The sequence below is a fragment of the Tasmannia lanceolata genome, unplaced genomic scaffold (genome assembly GCF_043159265.1).
Source record: "Tasmannia lanceolata isolate RefF3 unplaced genomic scaffold, GAP_Taslan_0.1 ptg000015l, whole genome shotgun sequence".
Lineage (NCBI taxonomy): Eukaryota > Viridiplantae > Streptophyta > Magnoliopsida > Canellales > Winteraceae > Tasmannia > Tasmannia lanceolata.
Genome location: NW_027518692.1, coordinates 54,770,507 through 54,793,088, shown reverse-complemented (window position 1 = coordinate 54,793,088; position 22,582 = coordinate 54,770,507). Strand labels below are relative to the sequence as shown.

Below are 22,582 nucleotides of genomic sequence, written 5' to 3'. Positions count from 1 at the left end.
ACCCCCACTGCAGTACGCATTCGCTCCCCTTATAACGTGAACAGCGGGCAACTTTAACGCTTTTTTACGTCAAATCACGTTAAAAGGGGGGTGAATACGTACTGCAGGCGGGGTGAAAAAACCATCACCCTAAAATAATGCTATTGATATTTGCACTACCAGATTTTTATATCGACACAAACTCACTTTGTCTTTTATCATTTAAACAACTGCCCAAAGCTAATACTATTCCCCAAAAGCTCTCATCACTGTCATCATTCTATTAAAAAGGAAAAGACAAGGTGGAGTTTGACATTATCAAAACATACAAGTGCAACTGCAACTGCAACTGCAAATATCAGTAGCCTAAAATAAAACATAACCCTAAGACTTTGAAAATCGCTATTATTAAAAAAAAAAGGTTTTGAAAGTCACAATAAAATTAGAGAACGGGAATGGATTCAGGTCAGGTCGGATTGCCCATTGCCTCAACCCTAAACCAAACCGAAGTTAAATCAGGTTGGCTTTTCTCAACCCGGCCCAAGGAAATGCCAACGGCCAACCCAAACTGAGCCAAAATCAGGTTGAATCCATCAGGTTTGGGTTGAGCCTGACCCATGTTGCACCCCCATTGGAAACTATCTGTGCAAATCTCCCTCCTAAGCTTCCCCTCTACTAAACCAGAAAACTACCAAAAAATATGAAAAGGTTAAAGTGAAAATCCTCCTGGTTTACAGTAGACCATAAGACTGTATCATGTCAGCAACTTGTTTTACATGTAGCGAGGCATATGAAAGGGAGTACAATGCTGACTAAGACAAGGGTGTAAAAGGAACCAGATTCCTCCAACTTCTTGAAAAGCTCTCTCATACAACTGAACAATCAGCAAAGACAAAAAAATCTGATTCAAGTACTCTCTATATGTTTATTACCCACAGCAAACATCTCAAACCACCTTTCACATGGGAAGCCGGATAAAGAAAAACATTAAAGAATGCAAGATTCCTCAGTACTATTAAAAAAAGGCAAACCAATAACCAATATCAAGGTCCATGCAAGTAAATGTGGAATAAAATTTTAGAAAAAATTCACTGTTTAGCATCATGTCAAACTAAGCTGCAGTGAGTTTTGAAGCTCTCTCGCATTCACATAGAAGATGAACAGACAATCAAAACATTGAGACATGTAATTCAAATATTTCTGTATATTTATTCAATATAACAAATAGACCACACAACATTTTTCTATGAGTAGAACTATGATCTCAGACAACCCTTCACATGAGAACAGTGACAATGACAAGGAAGAAGAAGACCCAGTTGGTTATTTCTATCACAGAAACAGACAAACCAATACATCAAGAACAAGAAGCAAGAAAATGTCAAGTAGTAATACCAAGTAACACCCCCAAAATTGTTTGCTGATAAGGAACATGCCAAAGGCCCAACAACTTACAGTGGTTGTTAGGCTCTGTTTTGTTTAGTATCAACTGGCTGCTGCATCGAATTCTCCGAGATGAGCGCTCCCACCGAGCTCATGGTTTGATATTGAGGAGCCATGGTGGTGGACGTTGGCTGAGTATAGAAGATCTGCTGTGCGTGCAATGGATCGGCAAATTCATAACCAAAATTTCCAGCAGTGGCCATAGTTTGAGATGGATGTTGCATATGGTGATAGCCCATGAATTGCTGTGGCTGGTCGGAAAATTGTATGAGCTGTGGATTCGCCATTGCTTGAACAGAAGCAGCAGAGGCCGCAGTTCTGTACATATTCGCAGCCAATTCAGGTTTTGGGGGAGGGGCGGCAGCGGACCTTGTGGGATAAATTGGTGGAGGCTCTTTGTACATTGGAGGGTTCGTGGGGGGAGCCGCCTTGCCAGAAGGGATAGAAGAACCATCACCCAAATTGGACTGAAGAGGAATATTATATGGTGGATTTTGTCTGACAGGGAAGAAATACATTGGATATTGTTGATCAAGCTGTGGTGGTGGCTGTTGGTGGTGCTGCTGCATTGGATGCATCTGGTAGTAAGAAATTGGGACTGGGCCGGCAGAGTGCTGAAAATAATGCGGGTTTGTGTGAATGAACTGTTGCTGTTCGGGTGGCATGGTCACCATGAAACTCTGGTCCTGAACTTGGACTGGGATCCGGTAGTTTGGATCGGAGCCGTCCATTTTCGGATCCGAAACAGGTTTACTGTTTCCAATAGGAACGGGAACTGGGTCTTGATAAAACAAAGTTTTCGGACGAGAAACCACACCAGGAAGATTATCTCTGTAAAAAATTCTGGCCAAATTCAATATGGGTCTCCAGAAAAATTCGCAACACACAGTAACGCCCGTTTTTTGGTTTTGTTAATGGCCACAGTAATGCCCTGTTTTTGGATTGCAGGAAAAACATTTTTGAAGGAAACTTTTTGCTTGAAAATATTTTTCTTTCTGCAATTGAGAGGGAAATAATATGATTATGATTAATTATTTAATTTAGAGGAGATCATCATAGGAGGTCCCTCTAAATGAGAATTGAATAAAGTTATCTTTGTTCTTGTGCAAAACAAATTAGGAAATTTTATAAATGTTTTTTCTTTCCAAACTTTTTCAGAAAATTCTTGCAATCTATACAGGGCTTCTGCTCTGGACAAAATTTTCTTCCCACGATTTAGATGGAAATAATATGAATATGAGGAATGGCATCATAAATCAAGGGAAATGTTATCAGCACAACCATAATTGGATATTTGCACAAACCCAGCTGTCTTTTCTCCTTTAATGGGCACTTGAGAGCTTTTTGTGAAATTTAATAACCGTTTGACTGCTCTTTAAGTACAAAAAGACAAGATGGGTTACTGGAAATATCAAAATATGATTGTGCTGATATCATTTCCCTCAATTAAAGGTCCCCCCTCAAAAGTCTTCCTATCCAACTTTTCCACAAAATTCCAGCAATCCAAACAGGGCCTAAATTTCTGGAAAGGTTTGGAAAGGAAAAATATTTCTAAATTTTCCTAATTTTTTTTTTTTTTTCACATAGCAACAAATTCGAACCAACCCTATTCAATTCTTATTTATAGGGCGCAATTTTAAGATGGTATCGTCTAAATTAACCACCATAATCATAAGAAGAAGAAAAAAGTTTCCATAAAAAATGTTTTTCTTGCAATCCAAACACGGAGAGAAAAACAAAAGGAAAATTGAATGAGATTCATTGTACCTGGTTACTGTATCAGTTGTTAGGACATCCACCGTATTGGGCTTCGATTGTGGCGGTGCTTGTGGTGGTTTCCTCATCGATCCAGATATAGAATGCTCTGATCTCTCATCTTCTGACAAAACCCTATTAGGGTTAGGGTTTTCTGTAACAACAACAGGAGGAAGAACATGAAAACCCCCTTCTTTAAAACCCTCATCCTGCTTAGCACTAACATTCATATACGAGAAACTCTCATCCAACCCGATCATAGCATCCTGTGCCCTAACCCCATCATCCACATGAACCCTAATCGGCGGTAAATTCGAAAGAAAAGCAGCAGAACTCGTCGATCCAAACGAAGACGTGTTCTCAAGCATCGGCGAGTCAGGAACCGAGTCAACTCGCGGCTTGTTCGACGAGTTATCCGGTAGGGTTTCTACACCGGCACCGGTACCGGAATCTTCAAGTCCGAGCAGACAATTAATGGTATTAGACGAGGAATTACCAGAAAGTCCACGTGGCATGATCCCGGACCCATTTAGGGCATCAACGAACCAGGTTTCGGATTTAGAATCTTCTAAGAGGGATCCGAGAGAGGAAGCAGAGTCCGGTTTAGATTCGAAAAGGAAGAGACGCAGGCGAGAGGATTTGAGGGATGACGTGGTGCGATCGTACTCGTCGATCATGTTATCGAGATCTTCATCGGTAGTTAAGGAGATTAAAGAGTCGAGATCTTCGTTAGGGAGTTGGTATTTGAGGGAGAAAGCACGGCCTTCTAGAAGGGTTTGGGAGAGTTTTGAGGAGAGGTCTGAGAGGGAAGTGTTTCGGTCTATGACTACGATTCGGGTTTCGCCACCGAGATAACAGAGCGATTTATCGGTGGGACGAGGGACGATGTGGCCACCGTAACTGCACATCAGGCGTAGTTTAGCAGGAGGGGCGTTTCCTGCGCCGGGGTGGAGACCGAGTGGTTCTTCCCATGAATCGGTGAGTCGAGATCGGGGGGATGAGTCGAGTGAGTCGGGGTAGTTGTGGGTGGTTCCTCCGGGAGGAGCAACCGGCTCCATGATGTGACCGCCGGGTCAGCAAGTTGAGGAGGAGAGAGAGGGAAAGCGGGGTTTTGAGGGCTGGTGGAAGTGTGGGATTATATAAGGTGGCGTGGTCTTAACATTTTCGTAGCACGCGAGACTTCAATTGGAAGGGAGCTGACCCACGCATCTGACCAATGAGGTTGCTGAGATGTGATGTTTTAGACTTTTAGGACATGAACTGCTACTGAAAAGTGCCTGCCTCTTTTGTGTTTAGGGATTTGCTAGCGACCATCGCAAAAGCCTTTTCGCAAATGGAGAGTGTGCATGCATTTTCACAAGAAGCCATTTCGCAGCTTCTCTCTTTCTTGAGTTTTTATATGGATCCAAAGTAGAAGGCATTTTGCAGATGGGCTGTTGCATCGGAGAGCAGCTACCTCGTGAATGAAGACAAAATCGGCTGAAAAGTGTGCCCGTGTGAATGCTCTCACATGCAACAGCCGAATGCCACGAAATCCATCCCTATAAATATATATATAGGGCTGTATTTATCTTATCCAGTCCATAATATAGTGGAGGCGTACATTGTGTGGGTGATCCAAACCATTCATTTGATGGGCCCTGACATAGATAGGGTGAGTCCAAAAAATCATCTCCATAGGGTCATCCTAACCCCTCAATTTGTGAAGGTGCAAAATGGAGGGCTATGAAAATCAAGGGTTTAGGATGATCCTATGGAGACAATTTTTTGGGCAGACTATATCTATGTCAGGGCCCATCAAATGATTAGTTTGCACCACCCAAAATGATGTGGGCCCCCACTGTATTTCTTGTCAATTAACCAGAAACATACTTTTCTAATATAATCCACAATTGCTTCCTTGCTCTCACCCCAAGATCGTACACAAAGAGTAACCCGAGAAGAAACCTAAAGAAAAACCCCAAGAGAAAAAACCCGGACAAGAAGCCCTCTCTCTCTCTCTCTCTCTCTCTCTCTCTCCTAGCCTAGAGGCAACTGGCACACCTCACGCCTCTCTAGCCGCCCACCCCCAAGAGAAAGCCCTTGGACGTTGCTTCATATCTAGGTTTCCTAAAACCTAGGGACTTTCTTATTCTGGTTCCACCGAATCCCATAAACTCTTGGGAAACAAGGTATCCCAACAATCTCTACCTTGGCTAGTTTCCTAGTCATCTAACATTTTTTCCGTTTATGTCGTCCCGGCATGTTGTCACCACAAACCACCATTGGCCTTCCGAACTACGAGCTACACACCATTGAATCACCCTCGTCCTAACTCAATCAACATGGCCAGAATTTGCCCCCTTTTCTTCCACCATACCCCCCCCCCCCCCCCCCCCTCCTCTCTCTAATGTATTTATAGAGATTTTATATGGTATGGGTGGCTGTATGAACTCCGTCTTTTTTAAAACGTACGGTACGGCCCACTCAATATGATAATCCAAACCGTCCATTTGTTGGGCCATGATGTAAATAGGTTATGCCCCAAAAACCATTTCCATAGGATGATCCTATCTATAAAAGTTTCGATAATGTGCAATCCCTCTGTAGATCGGAGGCTTAGGAAATTATGGAGTGGGTGTACCGTAGTTTTTGAAAAATAGGAGTTTATACAGCCACACCACACTTCATATTTATGAATTATGACTATTCTTTTTACACTATATGTGGGTGGCCTGGGAAGAAAAAGGGATGAATATATTATTATATCTGTATTTTAGGCAAGGTTTTAAATTTCGGTTTCGGAGGTAATTTTGGTAATATATTATTATATCTGTATTTTAGGCAAGGCTTCAAATTTCGGTTTCAGAGTTCATTTCGGTCCTATCCGAAACCAACATTTTAGCCGAAATCCTGAAATTTCAGGCGAAATTACCCAAATTTAATTTCGGCTGAAATTATGTGAAGGAATAATTAATATTTTATCTTAAATTTCGCAGAAATTTCGACCGAAATTTGGTAAATTTCGGTTTCAGAACGTTTTGGTTTCCATCCTCACCGAAATTTAAAACCTTGTTTTTAGGACATGAACTACTGCCGAAATTTAAAACCATGTTTTTAGGACATGAACTACCTCCGAAAGAGAAAAGGTGGCTGGTCTTTTGTTTTTATGTCTTTATTCCTTCGGATGAGGAAGTCTGTAAGAGAAACAGGTAACTACATTTTAAAAAAAATACTGGACTACACGGGCTTACACCGTATAAACTCTCCGCTTTATTTTACACTTTTCTAATTAGATGTTAATAGCATCCGAGTACTGTAACATCCAGCCATGAATTCATAATTAAGAAGTGTAAAACAAAGTGAGTAGTGTCATTATCAAAATATGGTAGTATGGATATATACAAATTTTAATTTTTATAAGGGAAGTGATATTTACTCCCCTTTTGATCACCAGGGACACCCAGCGCCAGTGTACATGGCAATAAAGGCCATTGGATTTTTTTGACGTCAAGTGCATGAGCCCCCTTTTAGTCATTGATACACTGGCGCCATGTGTCCCTGGTAATGAAAAGGGCGTAAGTATCACTTCCCTTTTTATAATCACAGTTTTAGGAAAAATATAGGCAGATGCCGCGGCCATGTTGCAGACACCTGACTCTTGACCATCTGCACCAAGATAATCTAATCTATCTAATATAATCTAATCTAATCTAATATAACTACTATATATAAAGGCGGAATCGTGGGTTAAGTTCTTCCACCCTTTGCCAAAAATCCCATCTATATCCCAGCTGTATGATGCCTATTCTCTTTAATAATAAGTTATGTGTTAACTACTTTCTTCAGGGTAAAATCGTAATCTACGAAAAGTACCGACATAGGGTACCTGTCTATGACAATTACGAAAAAAAAATACCAAGAAGAGGCAGGGACATATGACAATGACGAAACAACTAATTTATATTACTCATGCAGGACACTTGCAAAATATTAACGGATTCCGAACACCTCAAGAGGAACAACAATTATGAAAACCTCTATCGATTGGAGGGCTAGGATCAGCCTATATCGATTGCAGGGCTAGGATAATATTAAATAATATTAATAATTACTGAAAAAGGAACAACAATTATGAAAACCTTTATTGATTAGAGGACTAGGATCAGCATATATCGATTGAAGGGCTAAGATAATATTAAATAATATTAATAATTATTTAATATTATCCAGAAATTTCAGCCGAAATTATCAAAATTTCGGTCAAAATTCTATACGAGAAAAATAGCTGTTTGATTTAGTCGGATTTCAGGCGAAATCTGCAAAATCCATAAAAATCAATTTAAAAGATACTTTAACTCAAATTTGTTTCCCACAACAAGATATGGTATTATGATTCGACCACGGCCAGAATGGATTTTTTCTTAGAATTTTTTTGAATTAAATTTTTAATTTTAATTTGTTCTCATTTTGTTTCAAGGAGAATTGGAATAGAAATCAGAATATGATGCCAATTCCTTTCATGATTCCAGCAATCCAAACGCAGCCCTATGACTATGCAATGAGAATAATAGTAGTTAAGGGTGTGCCCCTAAAAAGTTTAGAAGAGTCCGGCCAACGAAAGGTGGTCAATCCCCGTTAAACCAAAATCTAAAATAAAAGAAGGAAAGATCATGCCATTGGAATGGCAACTCATGGGAAAGTTATGGTGCCAACAACCATATTCATTTCTAGGGAGGAGTGAGTAGTCAACCATTGGAATAGTTGGGAAATATCTAAAGTACACTCCAACAAGTGCTTTTGCGTTTCCCACTAAGCTTGTGTGCTGGAACTTGAGTGCTTAATTGAATAACATTCCTCGAGTCCCCTTCTACTTGCAAGGAGTATATATGAAGGTTAATGGTTAATAGCCACCCCAAGGCCCACCCCCAAGGTTGACTATCTAGCATTGTGGTTGGTTCGTCTTTGAAGGTGTTTGATCATCGAATTGTGAATTATCTTAGAACCTTGTTCAATATGGCGTGTTTAGGAGCCTATGGCTCCTAAGTTTGATCACTAAGATCACATCTTAAAGGGAAGTGATGTATTTGCCACCTTATATTCCCCTGGCCATCCGCTTTAATGTATTTATGACTTCTCCGTTTACACAACAAGTGGGTGGCTCGGGGAAGAAAAGGGGGTGAATGTATCATTACCCATTTTAAAATGTCTGTTAGGAGAATGAAGTCATAAATTTAACCTTTCAATTTTGACCATCTCTATCTTTACCTAGTATATTTTTAAGAGGGCTGCTGGCAAAATGGGATTTCGTTTGGAAGCTAAAGACAAAATCCCATGTCGGGACATATGCGCAAAAGACAAGGAAATGAGATACAAAGAAAATTATTAGTGTTAAAAATATGCGCTTTTATGACTAAATTCTTAGAAGCTAAAAATAGAGCCCAAGCTTAAAAATGTGAGGTATTCAATAGCTACAGAGAAATTTACATCTAACTATAACTATAGTGAATTTGCATATTCAATAATTATAGAGAAGTTTACGTTTGTAAGGGAAACTCTGCATTTACAAGGTTTCAAATAGACTAGATGTCAACTATGTTTTCCCCTTTATAATAGTGTGGATAACAAGTGATAATAATAATAAAATGTGGAGAGAGTGGAATGCTTTCTAGAAAGCAACCTTAATCTTTTATTTATTTTCTCCGTATTTTAAAATTTAAATTTTAAACAAGCTCTATTTATTTCCAGTGACATTTTTCTATAACATTTGTAGCCTTAAGCTCATATTAAAATGGAGTTAAATATAAACAAATGATTAAACACATCGACAATGACGCGTGATGCCTACCTGCTTTGGAGTTGTCTGTCGACTTTGTGCGTTCCCCGAATCAAGAATTGTAAACGGTATCAGATTCCCGACTCCGGCATTTGTTTCAAATAAATGGATAGAATTGAGGGGTCGATAGATATGAAGGAATTTAAATGAATAGAATTGGTGGGGTGGAAACAAATGGAGGAATTTATGATTCTATTTCTCGCCCAAGATGTGGTATTCTAATTCCACCTTAATCGGATTGGGGATGTTGATTCCTGATTTGTTATTACGTTATCTTAAGAGATTTGCAAGGGACCATCGCAGAAGGCATTTCGCGGCTGGGCTGTTGCATGCGAGAAAGAAAGAGTCTAATAAACTGGGAATAGTTATTTAAGAGGAAGGGAAGATTTAAGTATAAAAATATTAGTTAAACAGTTTTTTAATTCTTGAAAAGTGAAAAATAAAAATTAAAAAATTAGAGCATTTTCCATTATAAAATGAATTGGTGAGCATTGTCCCAAACTCCGAAGTCCTCGATTCCCACACTCCTTTCCAACTGTTCACGAGGTGTACACATTGCCATTCCGACGTTGGCATTCCTGTCATCACCTTTTTAACCATATATTTAATTATTCGATTCCTTAAACTAATGTTCTTTTCCACAACCTTTATTCTTTTCTCTTATATCTCTCCCACTAGATTCGAGGATAAGGTGGTGATCATTATTTAAACTACAATAGTAGTCATGATGTGCTGGCACATGCATGCGTTTGGTGATCTTGGCCGTTGATCTGATTGTCATAGTCAAGCCTGGAAAAAAATTCCACATAATTAGACATATATTATAACACCATCTTCTTAAATCTGAAAATTATAATTAAGCTCCTTTCTTCTATATAATTACAAAAATGCTCTTATTAAATAAAGAGATGAAATCTGTGTTGTGTACAAAAAAGTACAGATTAATTTTAAAAGGGAAATTCACAATGTAATATCGTCATTTTACTAAAAAAGCATCTCCATTTTAAAGCTACAAAATAATGGCAGTTACTAAAAAGAACGTACTTTCAAGATTATTAAAGAAATGAGTGGCTTAGTTATAATTTCTAAGTTTAAGGGGATTCATGTGAAAAACCCCAAATAGCAATATGTGATTCAATGGCAAAGTAAAACGGGAGAATGAACACAAGCAATCACACGAAGATACAAACATTTACGTGGTTCGGCAAAAGCCTACTCCACAGCAGAGGCGACGAGAAAATCCACTATAAGATTTAGAGATTATAAGAGAAGATCAATCTCTCTCTCACCAGACCCATTAGAAACCCTAGCACACCCTTTTCCCCTTTCTTTTGAGCTCTCAACCCTCTTTACAAGACTTGCTCACGAAATAAGCCCTAAAAGCCCCTTCATATAAAGCGGGCCATAAGTTAATCTAATCGAGCCGAAAAACACATAAAACAGGACGGGCCAAGCGGTCGGGGGCTTCAACCCCAGAGTGGCCGGATCGCACACAATATTTCGGACCCTAAACGGGTTTGAATTCAAGACACCCAACTCAACAGGTACGTTGTTACCATATGAAGGTTCATAGAGCTTATAACCCCTACGATAAAATATTCTTGTCGAGAAATATGATCATGCAAAAGTTTTTTTACTACTCTACCATGTTTTGATAATGGAACGAACTCGCCTCGTCTTTGATTATTTAACCAGGAATCAAAGGCTATTACAATTCCCAAAAAGCTCTCAGCAGCCAATTAAAAATGAAAAGACAAGATGAGTTCAACCCATTATCGAAACATGGTAGTGCAAATATCATGATCTTGACTATAATATGCGAGCTTTTATATGGTGTAAGCCCTTATAATCCCTTATTTTTCAAAAAGTGTTGTACGGACCCCACTATGGGATGACCCAAACCGTCCATGTGATGAGCCACAATGTAATTAGGTTGTGCCCAAAAAATCATTTTCATAGGATGATCCCAACACTCCAATCTATGGAAGAACTGCATATTATGGAAACCTCTATAGATCAGAGGGCTAAGATCATCCTATGGAAATCATTTTTGGGGAACAACCTATTTACGTTGTGTTCCATTACATGGACGGTTTGGATCATCCTATGATGTGGTCTGTATAGTACTTTTTGAAAAATACGGGACTATAAGAGCTTACACCATATAAAATCTCTATAATATGCTATTCGCATTAATTTGGGATGTGAAATATCCGCCCCTTTTGATTACTTGGGACGCCCGGGGTGTCCCAAGTAATCAGAAGGAGCAGATATATCATTTCCCATTAATTTTTCTTTGACCATAATGTTAATTAATCTACATAAGTGCTACTACATTAATATTATGAAGAGAAACGAAGGTGATGGACCGGAATAGAGATGAGTTGTATAAAAGATCTCTTTACTTGCAGCCTCTTCTCCAAGCTGGACTTCTAACACCTAATTTCATTACAAATTCAGCAAAAGTCCCAAAACAGATGACCCATCCACTATTTAAAGTGGACCACCATCCCTCTTTTCCCTTTCTTTTCTTAAAGAGTTCACTTTGACGTCTCACACCCTCTCTTATTACAGGTATGCCCAACTTACAATATAACCTACAACAGCATGAAAATTACAATAATTTGCCATTAAGGCTCATTATAATTATGCCATCCTACTAGCATAGACCAGTTATATTTTGGCCCGTACCCGGTACCCGGTCCCCATCAATTATCTTATGTGAGCAACCATTGATCTTAGATCAATGATTTGAATTGAAGAGTATGATTAAGTATTGATAAGGGTAATCAGTGCATCTAGGAGTGCACCTTATCCTGGTTAGGCATGGATATTTTAGTATAGTCTTAAATTGACAAAATCAAGAATAGTAGTTAATTGGATATATTAGAGTTTGATTGTGAGGATAACACTTAAAATCTTTGCCTATCAATAAAGAGGTTGGCCCCTTCTGTCGTGTAACTGACCATAAGAAAATATTCCCCATCAGAGATCAAAACATCCAGAGAGGCGGCAGAAGATCCAACCAAGCTGATCGATGGTTGATCACTATACAGGGAATGAAGAGTTCGCTTTTGGGGTCACTATTGATCCGATTTTCAAGCACAAAGCAACCCACTAACGTTGCCCCCACCTTGAGAACATGGCCCCTACATCCTTGATCCGTCAAGCCTCACTTATGGTGTGTTGAACAAAAGCCCATATAGTTTAAGGATTTTGCTTTGCATTTGGGTGTAACATAAGCACAATCTCTTGTTTGGTTGCCAGTGTAGCATCGAAATCCCTGAAGATTATCAAACAAGTTTCATAGATAATTATTGCATGCCTGGTGATGTAGCATCCACATCTCCCCTTCGTTATACATTTCAAGCTTGAGAAATTTGTTCTCCCAAAACACATCTATGGGAAGTACACCCAGACCATGTGGGTCTCATGCTGAGCCCATAGTTGATTGTTAGGATTGATCGCGAATTCGGGATGACACAATCTTACTCATCATATGGGTTGGTTCTAGTTCTTACATGGCCACATCCGTAAGAAACCAACTAAAAGAGCGTCTTTTTATCTTACGGTGAGAAGAGCTGCTCCGTAGAGTTCCCTTCAAAGCTGAAATGTGGTGTCACGAAATCTTTCGGCGGTTACTTGTCAGTGACCGAGAATCGAACCGACAAGCGCCAACTATATGGTTTAAAAGCATCTCTCTCTCTCTCTGTCTCTCTCTCTCTCTCTCTCTCGCAGTGGGATTTTGGCCTTCATTTGATTCTTTTGTCACTACTCAGAGAATCCATACTTCTCTACCATTTTAGTAAGTCCTACTTGCTTTTGCTCTTCTTCTTTTTTTCCTACTGTTTTTTATGTTTAATTTCTTCATAGAAAAGGAGATAGGGGAAATAGGTTCATGGTAGGTGATAAATTCCATTTCTTAAAACGAGGTGTAATCCGTTCCTTTTATGAGAAAATTGGGGGCTATTTTTCTTATGGCCCCAAGCTTGTTCGACGGTGAACGAATCAATTTGAAGTTCGTTTTTAAATCGATTTGTTGTATTAGTGAATTCATTATTTCTTAATTAACCTCCTTAAATCCTTCTTTTTTTTTCTTTTTTTTTAAAAATCAGCTTTCTTGATTTATTACTCACTTGTATTATGGAGCCTACATGCCATGCTATATGTTTGCCTAGTCTTTCTTAATTTTGCTTCTTGGTTTCACATAAGTTCACCTACACTCGTAGATGTTTGAATTTGAGCCAGAATATTTGGGTACTCTAGAAAAGTATTGAAAGTTTTAAACTGTATCTTATTTGCAAACTTAGCAAACCAATGAACCAAATCTGAACGTTGCTAATGGTAGGCACTGCGGAACAAACTCAGATCTAACTGAAACATAAACCTAACAATTTTTATCTATCTTTATTGATTCATGAAAGAATGGTAACAGGAATGCCGGAATGGCATACATTGGTGACATGTAGACCATCTTTTAATCATTATGCTATGTTATTGTACTTGCTCATAGAAGTACCATAATTTCATTATTTAATTTTTTATATCTTTCAACATAAGATTATTCAAATTCTTTATGGGTGTATGTGTTGCCATTAAATGGTAAATACTGTGTGTATATGAATTGTCATGATAGCCTGTTATTGATCTTCAACATGGAAGCTAGAAAAAGTATGTTACTTGTCCATTAGTAATTTGTTTTTAGATTTTTAGTATCTTAATTAGCTGTAACAGGGGAAGAAACTATTATCTAGTTCAAGTGATGCCGTTGTGTGTGGGTGTGGGTTTGGGTGGGGGGGAGGTGTGGGCGGAATCACATTGCAGAACAATACAACAAAGGCTAACTAGAGCTGAGCAAAGCTGCTTCTGCTAAATCTGGAGATACCAAAAGACACAACTCCTTCGATAATGGATAGATCCAGTCAATTCTTGTTTCTATGAAATCACTTTTCCCTGCGAGCCAATCTTTAATTACATTACCTTCACTGTAGATGTCTATGATGTAGTTCGGGTTACAGTGATTTGTGTTGGAGGTACCTCCAATCATTCAAAATCAAGGCAATGGGCCAATGTTGCTGTTGTTTTCCATCAATGGCTTGAATCATACAGCTTGAATTGCCTTCAATAGATTATTGGCAGATTTAGTCCAGCAGTGGCTGACTTTGGTCCCTCTTATTGAGCAAATGCCTCTGCACATAGGATAGGCTTGTTAGTTATTACCAAGAGGAACTGAGGTTGCCACCTGAGTGCCACCAATCTCATCCCTAATGATCTTTCTCGCACTAGATTGGTCAGTACTCTTGTAAAGGGCCCTGTCAAAATTCTATTTGCTCCAATGTGTATGAGGTTTCCAAGCGACAAAAACTTTGTTATGTGTTGGAAGGGACAGATACCTAATTGGCGCCAAGTTCTCATGACGTGAGATTTTGTGGCTGTGTAGTATTTATTATCAGAGTTTCGATGGCAATATTCCTCAATGTCTTTGAAGAAGTCTCAAGGTGCATTTACCTCAAGGGATCAATACTTTATTGTATAATGCATAGATTCTTCGTTTTCCATAAATGCCATACGATTTAGGCGACAGTGGCAAGCTGTCCTCTCTATGTTGACCCTTTCCCTTATTCATATGTGTCAAATGAAGGAATTTTGATATTATTTTGTGGCCAACTTGATAGATCGCTTTGCCATACTTCTTTGGCAAATGGAGATTGGAGCAAAGTATGATTAACTGATTCATTGTGCACTTGACAAAAAAGGAAAGAGATGTCAGAGATGAAATGAATTGAGACATTAATCTGTCATGGAGGCTCAGTTTTGAAGTAACAACCATACAAATAACCAAATCTAGGCTGCACTTTTATCTTGAGCCCATCTAATTTTCCAGTGAAACGGGTTCAAAGATAGGTAAGTACTAGTTATAAGGATCCTAATGCGGAACAGAGCCGACTCATATATCATTTGTACACACACTCACACAAACACACACACACATGTATATGTGTATAGATAAGTTGATAGGATATGACCTTTGGGCCTCTCAGTCAATGTACTATGTAATATGGGTATTATTACAATTCTCTTAATCATTATTATAAAAGCAATGGGAGAGAAGTCGTGAGGAGTTCTTTCTCTGAATTTCTCCATTTCTTGAATATATGAACTCTCTCTCTCTCTCTCTCTCTCTCTCTCTCTCTCTCTCTCTCTGCATGATAATCCGAGGTTTCAATATGTTATTCATGGTATCAAGGCCAAGTTCATCATGTTTTTTGAAGCTTCAAGGATCCAAACAAGACTTCCTTCTCATTTTTTTTCTTTCCTCTCTCCAACCCTTCTACCCATTTTTGAAACATACCCATAACTTTCACATAATTGTGCTACCCATCGAACACCAAAAAAAAAAAAACTGTACTGCATTATTTTTTAGGAAGCATCACAATATGCTGAATCCAAAAATCTAGAAAAAAAATTAATGGTAAAATACCTCTGCAAATTCAACTGCCACACCTTCCATCCTCGACCAATAGTCACACCAGAAAACTACTAGAGTTTTGAATATAAAGTGGCCCATTATCTTGGGGATTTTCATCAAGAAAAGTCATAGTAGATCTATGGATTTCACACCAAATCTAGCATTTCCAATTTTAACTTTTGAAATTCCTTGAAACCTGCATATCAGGAACCTAACCTTTGAGAAAAATTATGCAAAAACTACAAAATGGCTAATGAATCAAGTCAAGGATTTATGCTTTAAAACTATTTGGAGACATTTTGGAGATTTGTGTGCTTGGAATGTCTAATGAAGAAAGGAAAAGCCTTGGAAGATGACAAATAATGGGAATCACCTAGAAAGAAGCCTTTTCTACCCGCCAGTACAGTTGAATGATTAGATGAAAAGGAGAACCCTAGCCTTTTTTTTTTTGATGGGCTAGAACCCTAGCCTTTGAGAAGCATTATGTTACCTGTCAAGTAGTACAGTAGTAGAGCACCTGAGGCACCATTTGGATTCGAGTAAAATGGTTTATCAAAACAATCCGTTTACCTAAATTCTTAATTGAAATAAGTGCCATTTTTACTGGAAAATGAGTAATTACTTTAATTCATATTATTTAGATGCTGGATGGATGTGTGGCCACACAAGGTTAGATAGAATAAAAAATGAAGACATTCGTAAAAAGGTGGGGGTGGCACCAATTGAGGAGAAGATGAGAGCACCGCTTAAGATGGTTTGGACATATCCAATGTAGGCCTTTGGATGCTCCGGTGAGAAGAGGTGACTTGTGCCAAATTGACGGAGTAAAAAGAGGTAGGGGTAGACCGAAAACAACTTGGGTACAAACAGTGAGGAAAGACTTGATAGCTAGGAACATAACAGAGAACATGACCTTGGACAGGATAGAATGGAAGAAAATGATCCACGTAGAAGAACCCAACTAGAACCAGGATTAGAGCCGGGTAGATTCCTTTTACCTTCTTCATGAATTTTTTTTCTAAAGGATTCGTTTAGCCGACCCCAACTAGTTTGGGACAAAGGCTTTGTTGAGTTGAGTTGAGTATCTAGATGCTGGATGGACACTCTCTGACTTGCCTCTATTGCCTTTTAACACCCAGCTAGCTGTTCCATTGTCTCCTTTACTGTTGAAATATTTAATATCATTTGAATTACATTGCACCTATCTCCGTTTTGAACCACTGCAGCATTAATGGTTTTTGTTGGTGCTTTGGGTGAAAATTATTTTCTGTGCTCCATACAAATTCTCCGGGATATGTCACACTAATTTTCATTTCCTTCTCTGGCTGTTCAAGCAGGACAAAATGAGGGAAATTCAGTTGGGCACTCACACTATAAAATCCCATGGATTCAAATTGGCAAGGTCACATATGCATGATTGGGTTATACTTACTCTACTTGCACTGATATATGGAATTCTGAATCTTATTCGTCCATTTTACCGCTTCATTGGGAAGGAAATGATGGATGACCTTAAATATCCCTTGAAAAGCTTGACTGTGCCATTTTGGGCTGTTCCGGTAGGTTTATCTATGTTATTTTTTTTGAAAAGGGCAACAGAGGTTTATCTATGTTATTATTTGCAATTATATTATCATTTAAAGGACTTGAATGCCTAATATATAGTGATCTCTCATAGAAAGTGTCGTTGATTATCATTTTACCCTGATAAATCAGATTCTTGCAGTAGTGCTACCCTTTGCCATTTTCACAGCCTTCTACTTTCGTAGAAAAGATGTCTATGATCTGCACCATGCGATATTAGGTAATATTTTTTAGATTTATAACCTTATTATGAATAAGTAACCGTTTTACTATCAGTTTAAGGAACATTTAAAATTTGAGTTGCTAATATGACTTATTTTTGCAAGAGCAGGCCTTTTGTATTCTGCACTGATAACAGGGGTTATAACGAGTGCAATCAAAGACACTGTTGGTCGACCTCGACCACACTTCTTTTGGCGTTGTTTCCCTGATGGAAAGGAAGTAGGTTCATGGGAATAATTGTAGTTTTCTTTGATTAGTAGTTATTTAATCTTCTTTTTTTTTTCGTTTTATTAGGGTGTGATATTTCCACCACCTTTTTCAACGTTCTACCAAGTTTTATTTGATTTTCTATCTTTTCAAATATAATTCCTGATTTTCTCACATGAGAGAGAGAATATGTGCTGCGTCTCTGACCAGGATGTTGTCATCCCCGATGGCCAGAAATCCCAACGGTAGCATAGACATTGGCAAAGGTTTTCCTTTGAAGAGAGCTGAATGCAAAAGTAAAGCAAATAAGTGATCTGCTCTCTCTCTCTCTCTCTCTCTCTCTCTCTCTCTCTCCTCGTACTTTGCCCCTCCTTCCAGTCCATGTGAGCACACCAAGGCTTTTAAATGACATTTTATTCGTTTTGTAATAAGATGTATAAGGAACGAAAGGACAATAAAGAGGGAGTGGATCAGCTAAAAAGTCGGGTGAAAATATTAGCTCCCCTTTAGTATTGCTATATTTTCTGCTTAGTTTTTTTGAACAGAATAGTCATTGATATGTTATTTCTGCAGGCATACAATAATTTCACAGGAGGTGTTATTTGTCATGGAGAGGATCGTCTCATTAGAGAAGGACACAAGAGTTTCCCAAGTGGTCATACTTCATGTAAGCATAATTATCTTATCATGTATCCTTTAGCTTGGTATTTAGGTATTTTGCATAAGCTGAGCAGAAAGCAACGTATGCACTAGACAGTAGAAAGGAGACGTCTGAGCCAGAAAATGCAAAATATAAATTGGTTTAAGACTTGGTGTTGATTCTTTTCCACTCAGAGTCAGTCAAGCAAACAATTATAAAAAAGAAATTCACTTTGAAAGACACATTTAGCTTTTATGCAGATTTACCTATCTATTTTGAGGCTTTTATTTTCTACAGGTTTTCAGACTATGTTTTTTTACAATATCAAGTTTCATGTGGTTTCATGTGTGCTTTGGTATTGGCATTTATCAATACTAACCACACTTTTAGCGCATTAAGATGTCAAAATGTAGTCTAAGGTTTACTAAGTGCCACATACCATACTTTAATCAATGATTTTGGGCTCTTATAGTCAGATTTGGAAGTACTTTAGGTTCCATTAATCTTGTATTTTGCTTTGTGATCTTTAGAAAGATATCTTATGATGATTTTGACTTTAATATGCAGGCTCCTTTGCAGGTCTTGGTTTTCTTGCTTTATACTTAGCAGGGAAAATTAAAGCATTTGATCGTAGGGGCCATGTGGCAAAACTCTGCATTGTCTTCCTTCCTTTGCTTATTGCATCACTTGTTGGAGTTTCTCTAGTGGATGACTATTGGCACCATTGGGAGGATGTGTTTGCCGGAGGTTTTATAGGTCTGTGCCAATATGGTTGATAATTTAATAATATTAGATCAATTTTCAATTAATACTATCAACAATGCATGTTGATAAATCATTCTCTTACAATGTGCTGCTTGCAGGCAATGTAGTGGCTACATTTTGCTATCTGCAGTTCTTTCCAGCCCCATATCATACTGAAGGTAACATTGAAATTGTTGTATACTTGCTACCATGTCTTCGTCAACTATGAAGATATTAAGGGGCCCTTTGGATACGCGGATTTTAGAATCTTGGATTTCCTCAAAATCCTGGACGGGAGACGAGAAGAAGGAGGCCGTCTGTTTAGCTTCTCTTTAGAATCCTGGATTTTAAGTAAGAAATCCAGGTTTTATAAATCTCTCCCCCGTCCTGAGATTTCTAAAACTTGGAAACATGGGATGATCTCCTACTAAGGGCGAGAAATCATAAAACGACGGACGGTCTTCTCATTCTGTCGTCTTCCATCCAGAATTTTGAGGAAATCCAAGATTCTAAAATCCGCATATCCAAACGGGCCCCTAAAGGTTTACATTTTGATGTTGTTGGATACTTTGTACTTATTATTTTTTGTTATTAAGATATATACATGTATATATGTATAAGGATAGTTCTTTCATTTGAATATACTTCTAGGGTTAGGTTGGTCTTCACTTATAGTGAAGCAAGGTTTTAAATTTCGGTTCAGTTTCAATTTCGGTCACCACAGAAATGCAAACGTTTCAGTTTCAGTTAGAAATTTCAATGGAAATCTTGTTAAATCATGGATGTTCTTGTAAAATCATGGAAACATATGCAAATGATAGATTTTAATATGAAACTTCAGGCAATACTAGAATAAGCAGAAATACACACTTAGAAACCATCACATAAACAAGACAGCTATCTATAATGGTTTAATAGCATAGAACACCTACTTACATGTGTTGTTGTGCATGTCTGATAATTCAGTACATACCACATTTCACATGCAATTCATATAAATATTCTTACGAAATTTACACACCGCATTTTACATGCAATTATTATGAATATAATTATGTAATGCCTACTGATATAGTATACTACTAATGCACTGACTATATTAGTTTCAGTATGAGTTTCAGTTTCGGTACCATTTTGGTGCTGATGGAAACATAAACATTTCAGTCGTCTCATGTCGGTTTCGGTGGAAATTTAAAACCATGTGGTGAAGCACATTTTTTTTCTTGTTGTCCATTTCATAGTTTCAACACTCCCTCGCATCATTGTGGACTCCCCCAAGTCAACTCCCATTTGCCTTCGCCGCGTTCCGTGTTTTGCTCTGGCCATGTTCCATGTTTTGCTTAAGTTAATAAAAACTCCTTTGACTCTCTCGAGCTATGACCATGTCAACTGAGTACTCGACTAGGATTTTCTTCGGCCGCATTTTGATCTGCATCCGTATTTTGAAACACTGGTCCATGTAAGAATGCTATATATATTGTCCATTTAGTGCTCTCACTGTGCAGTCTTTTGACATTATTATCTGTTCATCTTGTTTGCTCCACATGTTATCACTTATAAGTTATAAGAGCAGCAATCATTCGAAGGTTATACTGCATATTTGATCTCTTTCAGAAGCTGCTAGATTCATGAGTCATCACCTTTATCAATGGGATTTGTTTCATCTTGTTTGTTACCCTGTTTATGCTTTATGATTGGGTCATATTTCACAATTTCCAGGCTTTCATTTTGCTTGTTATGATCCTTCCAGTCGTTTTCCTGCGGTGTGACCCATCAAGACAAATTAATTTAAATATCAATTGCTTTAAAAACTTGTTCAAGAACTTTCAATACCATAACCATGTCTAGTCATCAATTTGAGTACCTTTGTAACATAGCATTAAATAGGCGGACTTAATCTCTATATAACAGAGCAGTTGAAGAAATCTACGGTCTGTGAAGCATTTGGTAATATCATTATTGTATCGAACCAACCATGTGTATTGACTACTGACCCCATGTGGGTATCTAGTCATCATGGGTCACACGGATGCTTTTAAAATACCAGTTTTGGCAGTGGCACAAACCGAAATTTTGGCCCGAAACTGAAATTTCTGCTGAAATTCAGTAATAAAAATTTTTCATTTATGTTCCAAAATTTCGGCCGGAATTTCAAAAAAAAAAAATGGCCAAAATTTTAAACCATGGTTTCTAGCTCGGGTGACCTCACTGGGAAGGAGTGGTGGAAGGGTGTTCTAGTCAAAGTAATTCCATGAATAGAACTGTTGCGTAATATTTTATTCTTCATGCTGTTTAAAAGATAATCTATGGTTTTTTAGCCTTGTTTGAATGGGTTTTTTTATCCTCTGGCAAGTAGGTTGGGGACCTTATGAATATTTCCGGATGTTGGAAGAGACCCATGCCAGTTCACAGTTAACCAATGTCACAAACTCGCTTAGTGTACAGCCAATGGAGGTGGAAATTGTGAACTCAATCGCTGAAGGAAGCAATGAAACGGGGTTTAACAGAGCATGCAATGGTAATCTTGTACTGGATGAAATGGAAGCTGGGAGAAGGTAATGTAATTCCAACTATAACATAGCAAAATCACTGCTGGTCTCTACTATTTGACTAAGATCTCGTGTATATGTACAGTTTTTCTTGACCTGGAGAAAAAAAACCTCTTAAATCATGTTAGTAACAAACAAGCATGCATCAGTAAATGTGATCAACTAATGCATCCGCCTCAACATGAAAATAATATCACAAGAAGCAATGGTCAATTATTGTTCTAGCACACCAAGAGACAGTTTGGATACGCGGATTTTGGAATCTTGGATTTCCTCAAAATCTTAGATGGGAGATGATAAGAGAGGAGACCATCCTTCGTTTTCTGATTTCTGCCCCTCTTTCCGTCAGCAAGAGAAAAGGAGATCATCCCATGTTTCCAGATTTTAGAAATCTTAGGATGGGGGAGAGATTTCTAAAACCTGGATTTCCATGGCCTTTCCCAATAGCTGATAAAGTATAGACTTTATAACTAGGAATTGTTGTCTCCAATCTTTTAAAATGCTCTTAGAATTATCACTTGTAATGCTAACAGAAGGGGGGGGCCTACTTGCAATCAAGAAGCGGGGCCACTTTGTTCGAAGATCCACTATTCATTTGTTGGGCTTGGCTGAAAATCATCTCCATCGGATGATCCTAACCCTCTTATCTAATATGATGGCATCATATATAAATTTCTAGGGATCGAAGAGTTGGATCATCCTGTGGAGATGATTTTTTTTGCACGGCTTATTTACATTGTGAACGGTTTGGATCTTCAGACAAAGTGGGCCAAAGTGAGTTTTTAAAAGGCAAATGTTATTCGCACTACTGTATTTTGATGAGGGCACTCCTCACTTTATTAAAAGTACAGTATGGCCTGCACCATAGGATGATCCAAACTGTCCATTAGATGGGCCACAGTCTAAATAGGTTGTGCCCCATAAATTATTTCCATAGGTCGATCTTAACCCTCCGATCTATAGAGGGTAAGGATCAACCATCTAACATTCAGATATGAGGGATAGGATCAGCCTATGGAAATGATTTTTGGGGCACAACCTATTTAGGCTGTGGCCCATCCAATGGACGGTTTGGATCATCCTATGGTGCGGGCCCTACCGTACTTTTAATAAAGTGAGGAGTGCCCTCATCAAAATACAATAGTGTTGATAACATTTCCCTGTTAAAATAATGC

General features: G+C 38.3%; 2 protein-coding genes across 7 annotated transcripts; one reads left to right on the top strand and one right to left on the bottom strand.

Moving 5' to 3' along the window:
• Positions 1-1,165: 1,165 nt before the first annotated feature.
• Positions 1,166-4,299, bottom strand: LOC143892480 (uncharacterized). The gene is made up of 2 exons (XM_077397118.1): positions 3,190-4,299; positions 1,166-2,253 (listed from the first exon to the last, which is right to left on the bottom strand). The coding sequence occupies exons 1-2, from the start codon at positions 4,233-4,235 to the stop codon at positions 1,443-1,445; spliced, it is 1,857 nt and encodes a 618-aa protein (XP_077253233.1). The 5' UTR covers positions 4,236-4,299; the 3' UTR covers positions 1,166-1,442.
• An 8,377-nt stretch (positions 4,300-12,676) lies between these two features.
• On the top strand, positions 12,677-21,634 carry LOC143846085 (lipid phosphate phosphatase 2-like). 6 transcript variants are annotated; one of them, XM_077354498.1, is made up of 8 exons: positions 12,677-12,797; positions 16,799-17,020; positions 17,178-17,265; positions 17,377-17,486; positions 18,048-18,141; positions 18,682-18,870; positions 18,978-19,037; positions 21,215-21,634. In XM_077354498.1, the coding sequence occupies exons 2-8, from the start codon at positions 16,805-16,807 to the stop codon at positions 21,415-21,417; spliced, it is 960 nt and encodes a 319-aa protein (XP_077210613.1). In that variant the 5' UTR covers positions 12,677-12,797; positions 16,799-16,804; the 3' UTR covers positions 21,418-21,634. The 6 variants fall into 6 exon arrangements, with proteins under 6 accessions (XP_077210613.1, XP_077210615.1, XP_077210612.1 ...); XM_077354500.1 differs by having other exon boundaries at positions 12,683-12,797; positions 16,796-17,020; XM_077354497.1 differs by lacking the exon at positions 12,677-12,797 and adding an exon at positions 12,840-12,893.
• Positions 21,635-22,582: the final 948 nt, after the last annotated feature.

Bases quoted from the DNA above. Each gene is read 5' to 3' on its own strand.
- LOC143892480 (XM_077397118.1), bottom strand. From the start codon at position 4,235: ATGGAGCCGGTTGCTCCTCCCGGAGGAACCACCCACAACTACCCCGAC. The intron at 2,254-3,189 runs GTACAATGAATC...AATTTTTTACAG, and splicing joins ACAACTGATACAGTAACCAG to AGATAATCTTCCTGGTGTGG.
- LOC143846085 (XM_077354496.1), top strand. The intron at 17,266-17,376 runs GTAATATTTTTT...TTGCAAGAGCAG, and splicing joins TCTGCACCATGCGATATTAG to GCCTTTTGTATTCTGCACTG. The intron at 18,142-18,681 runs GTAAGCATAATT...TTTAATATGCAG, and splicing joins CCCAAGTGGTCATACTTCAT to GCTCCTTTGCAGGTCTTGGT.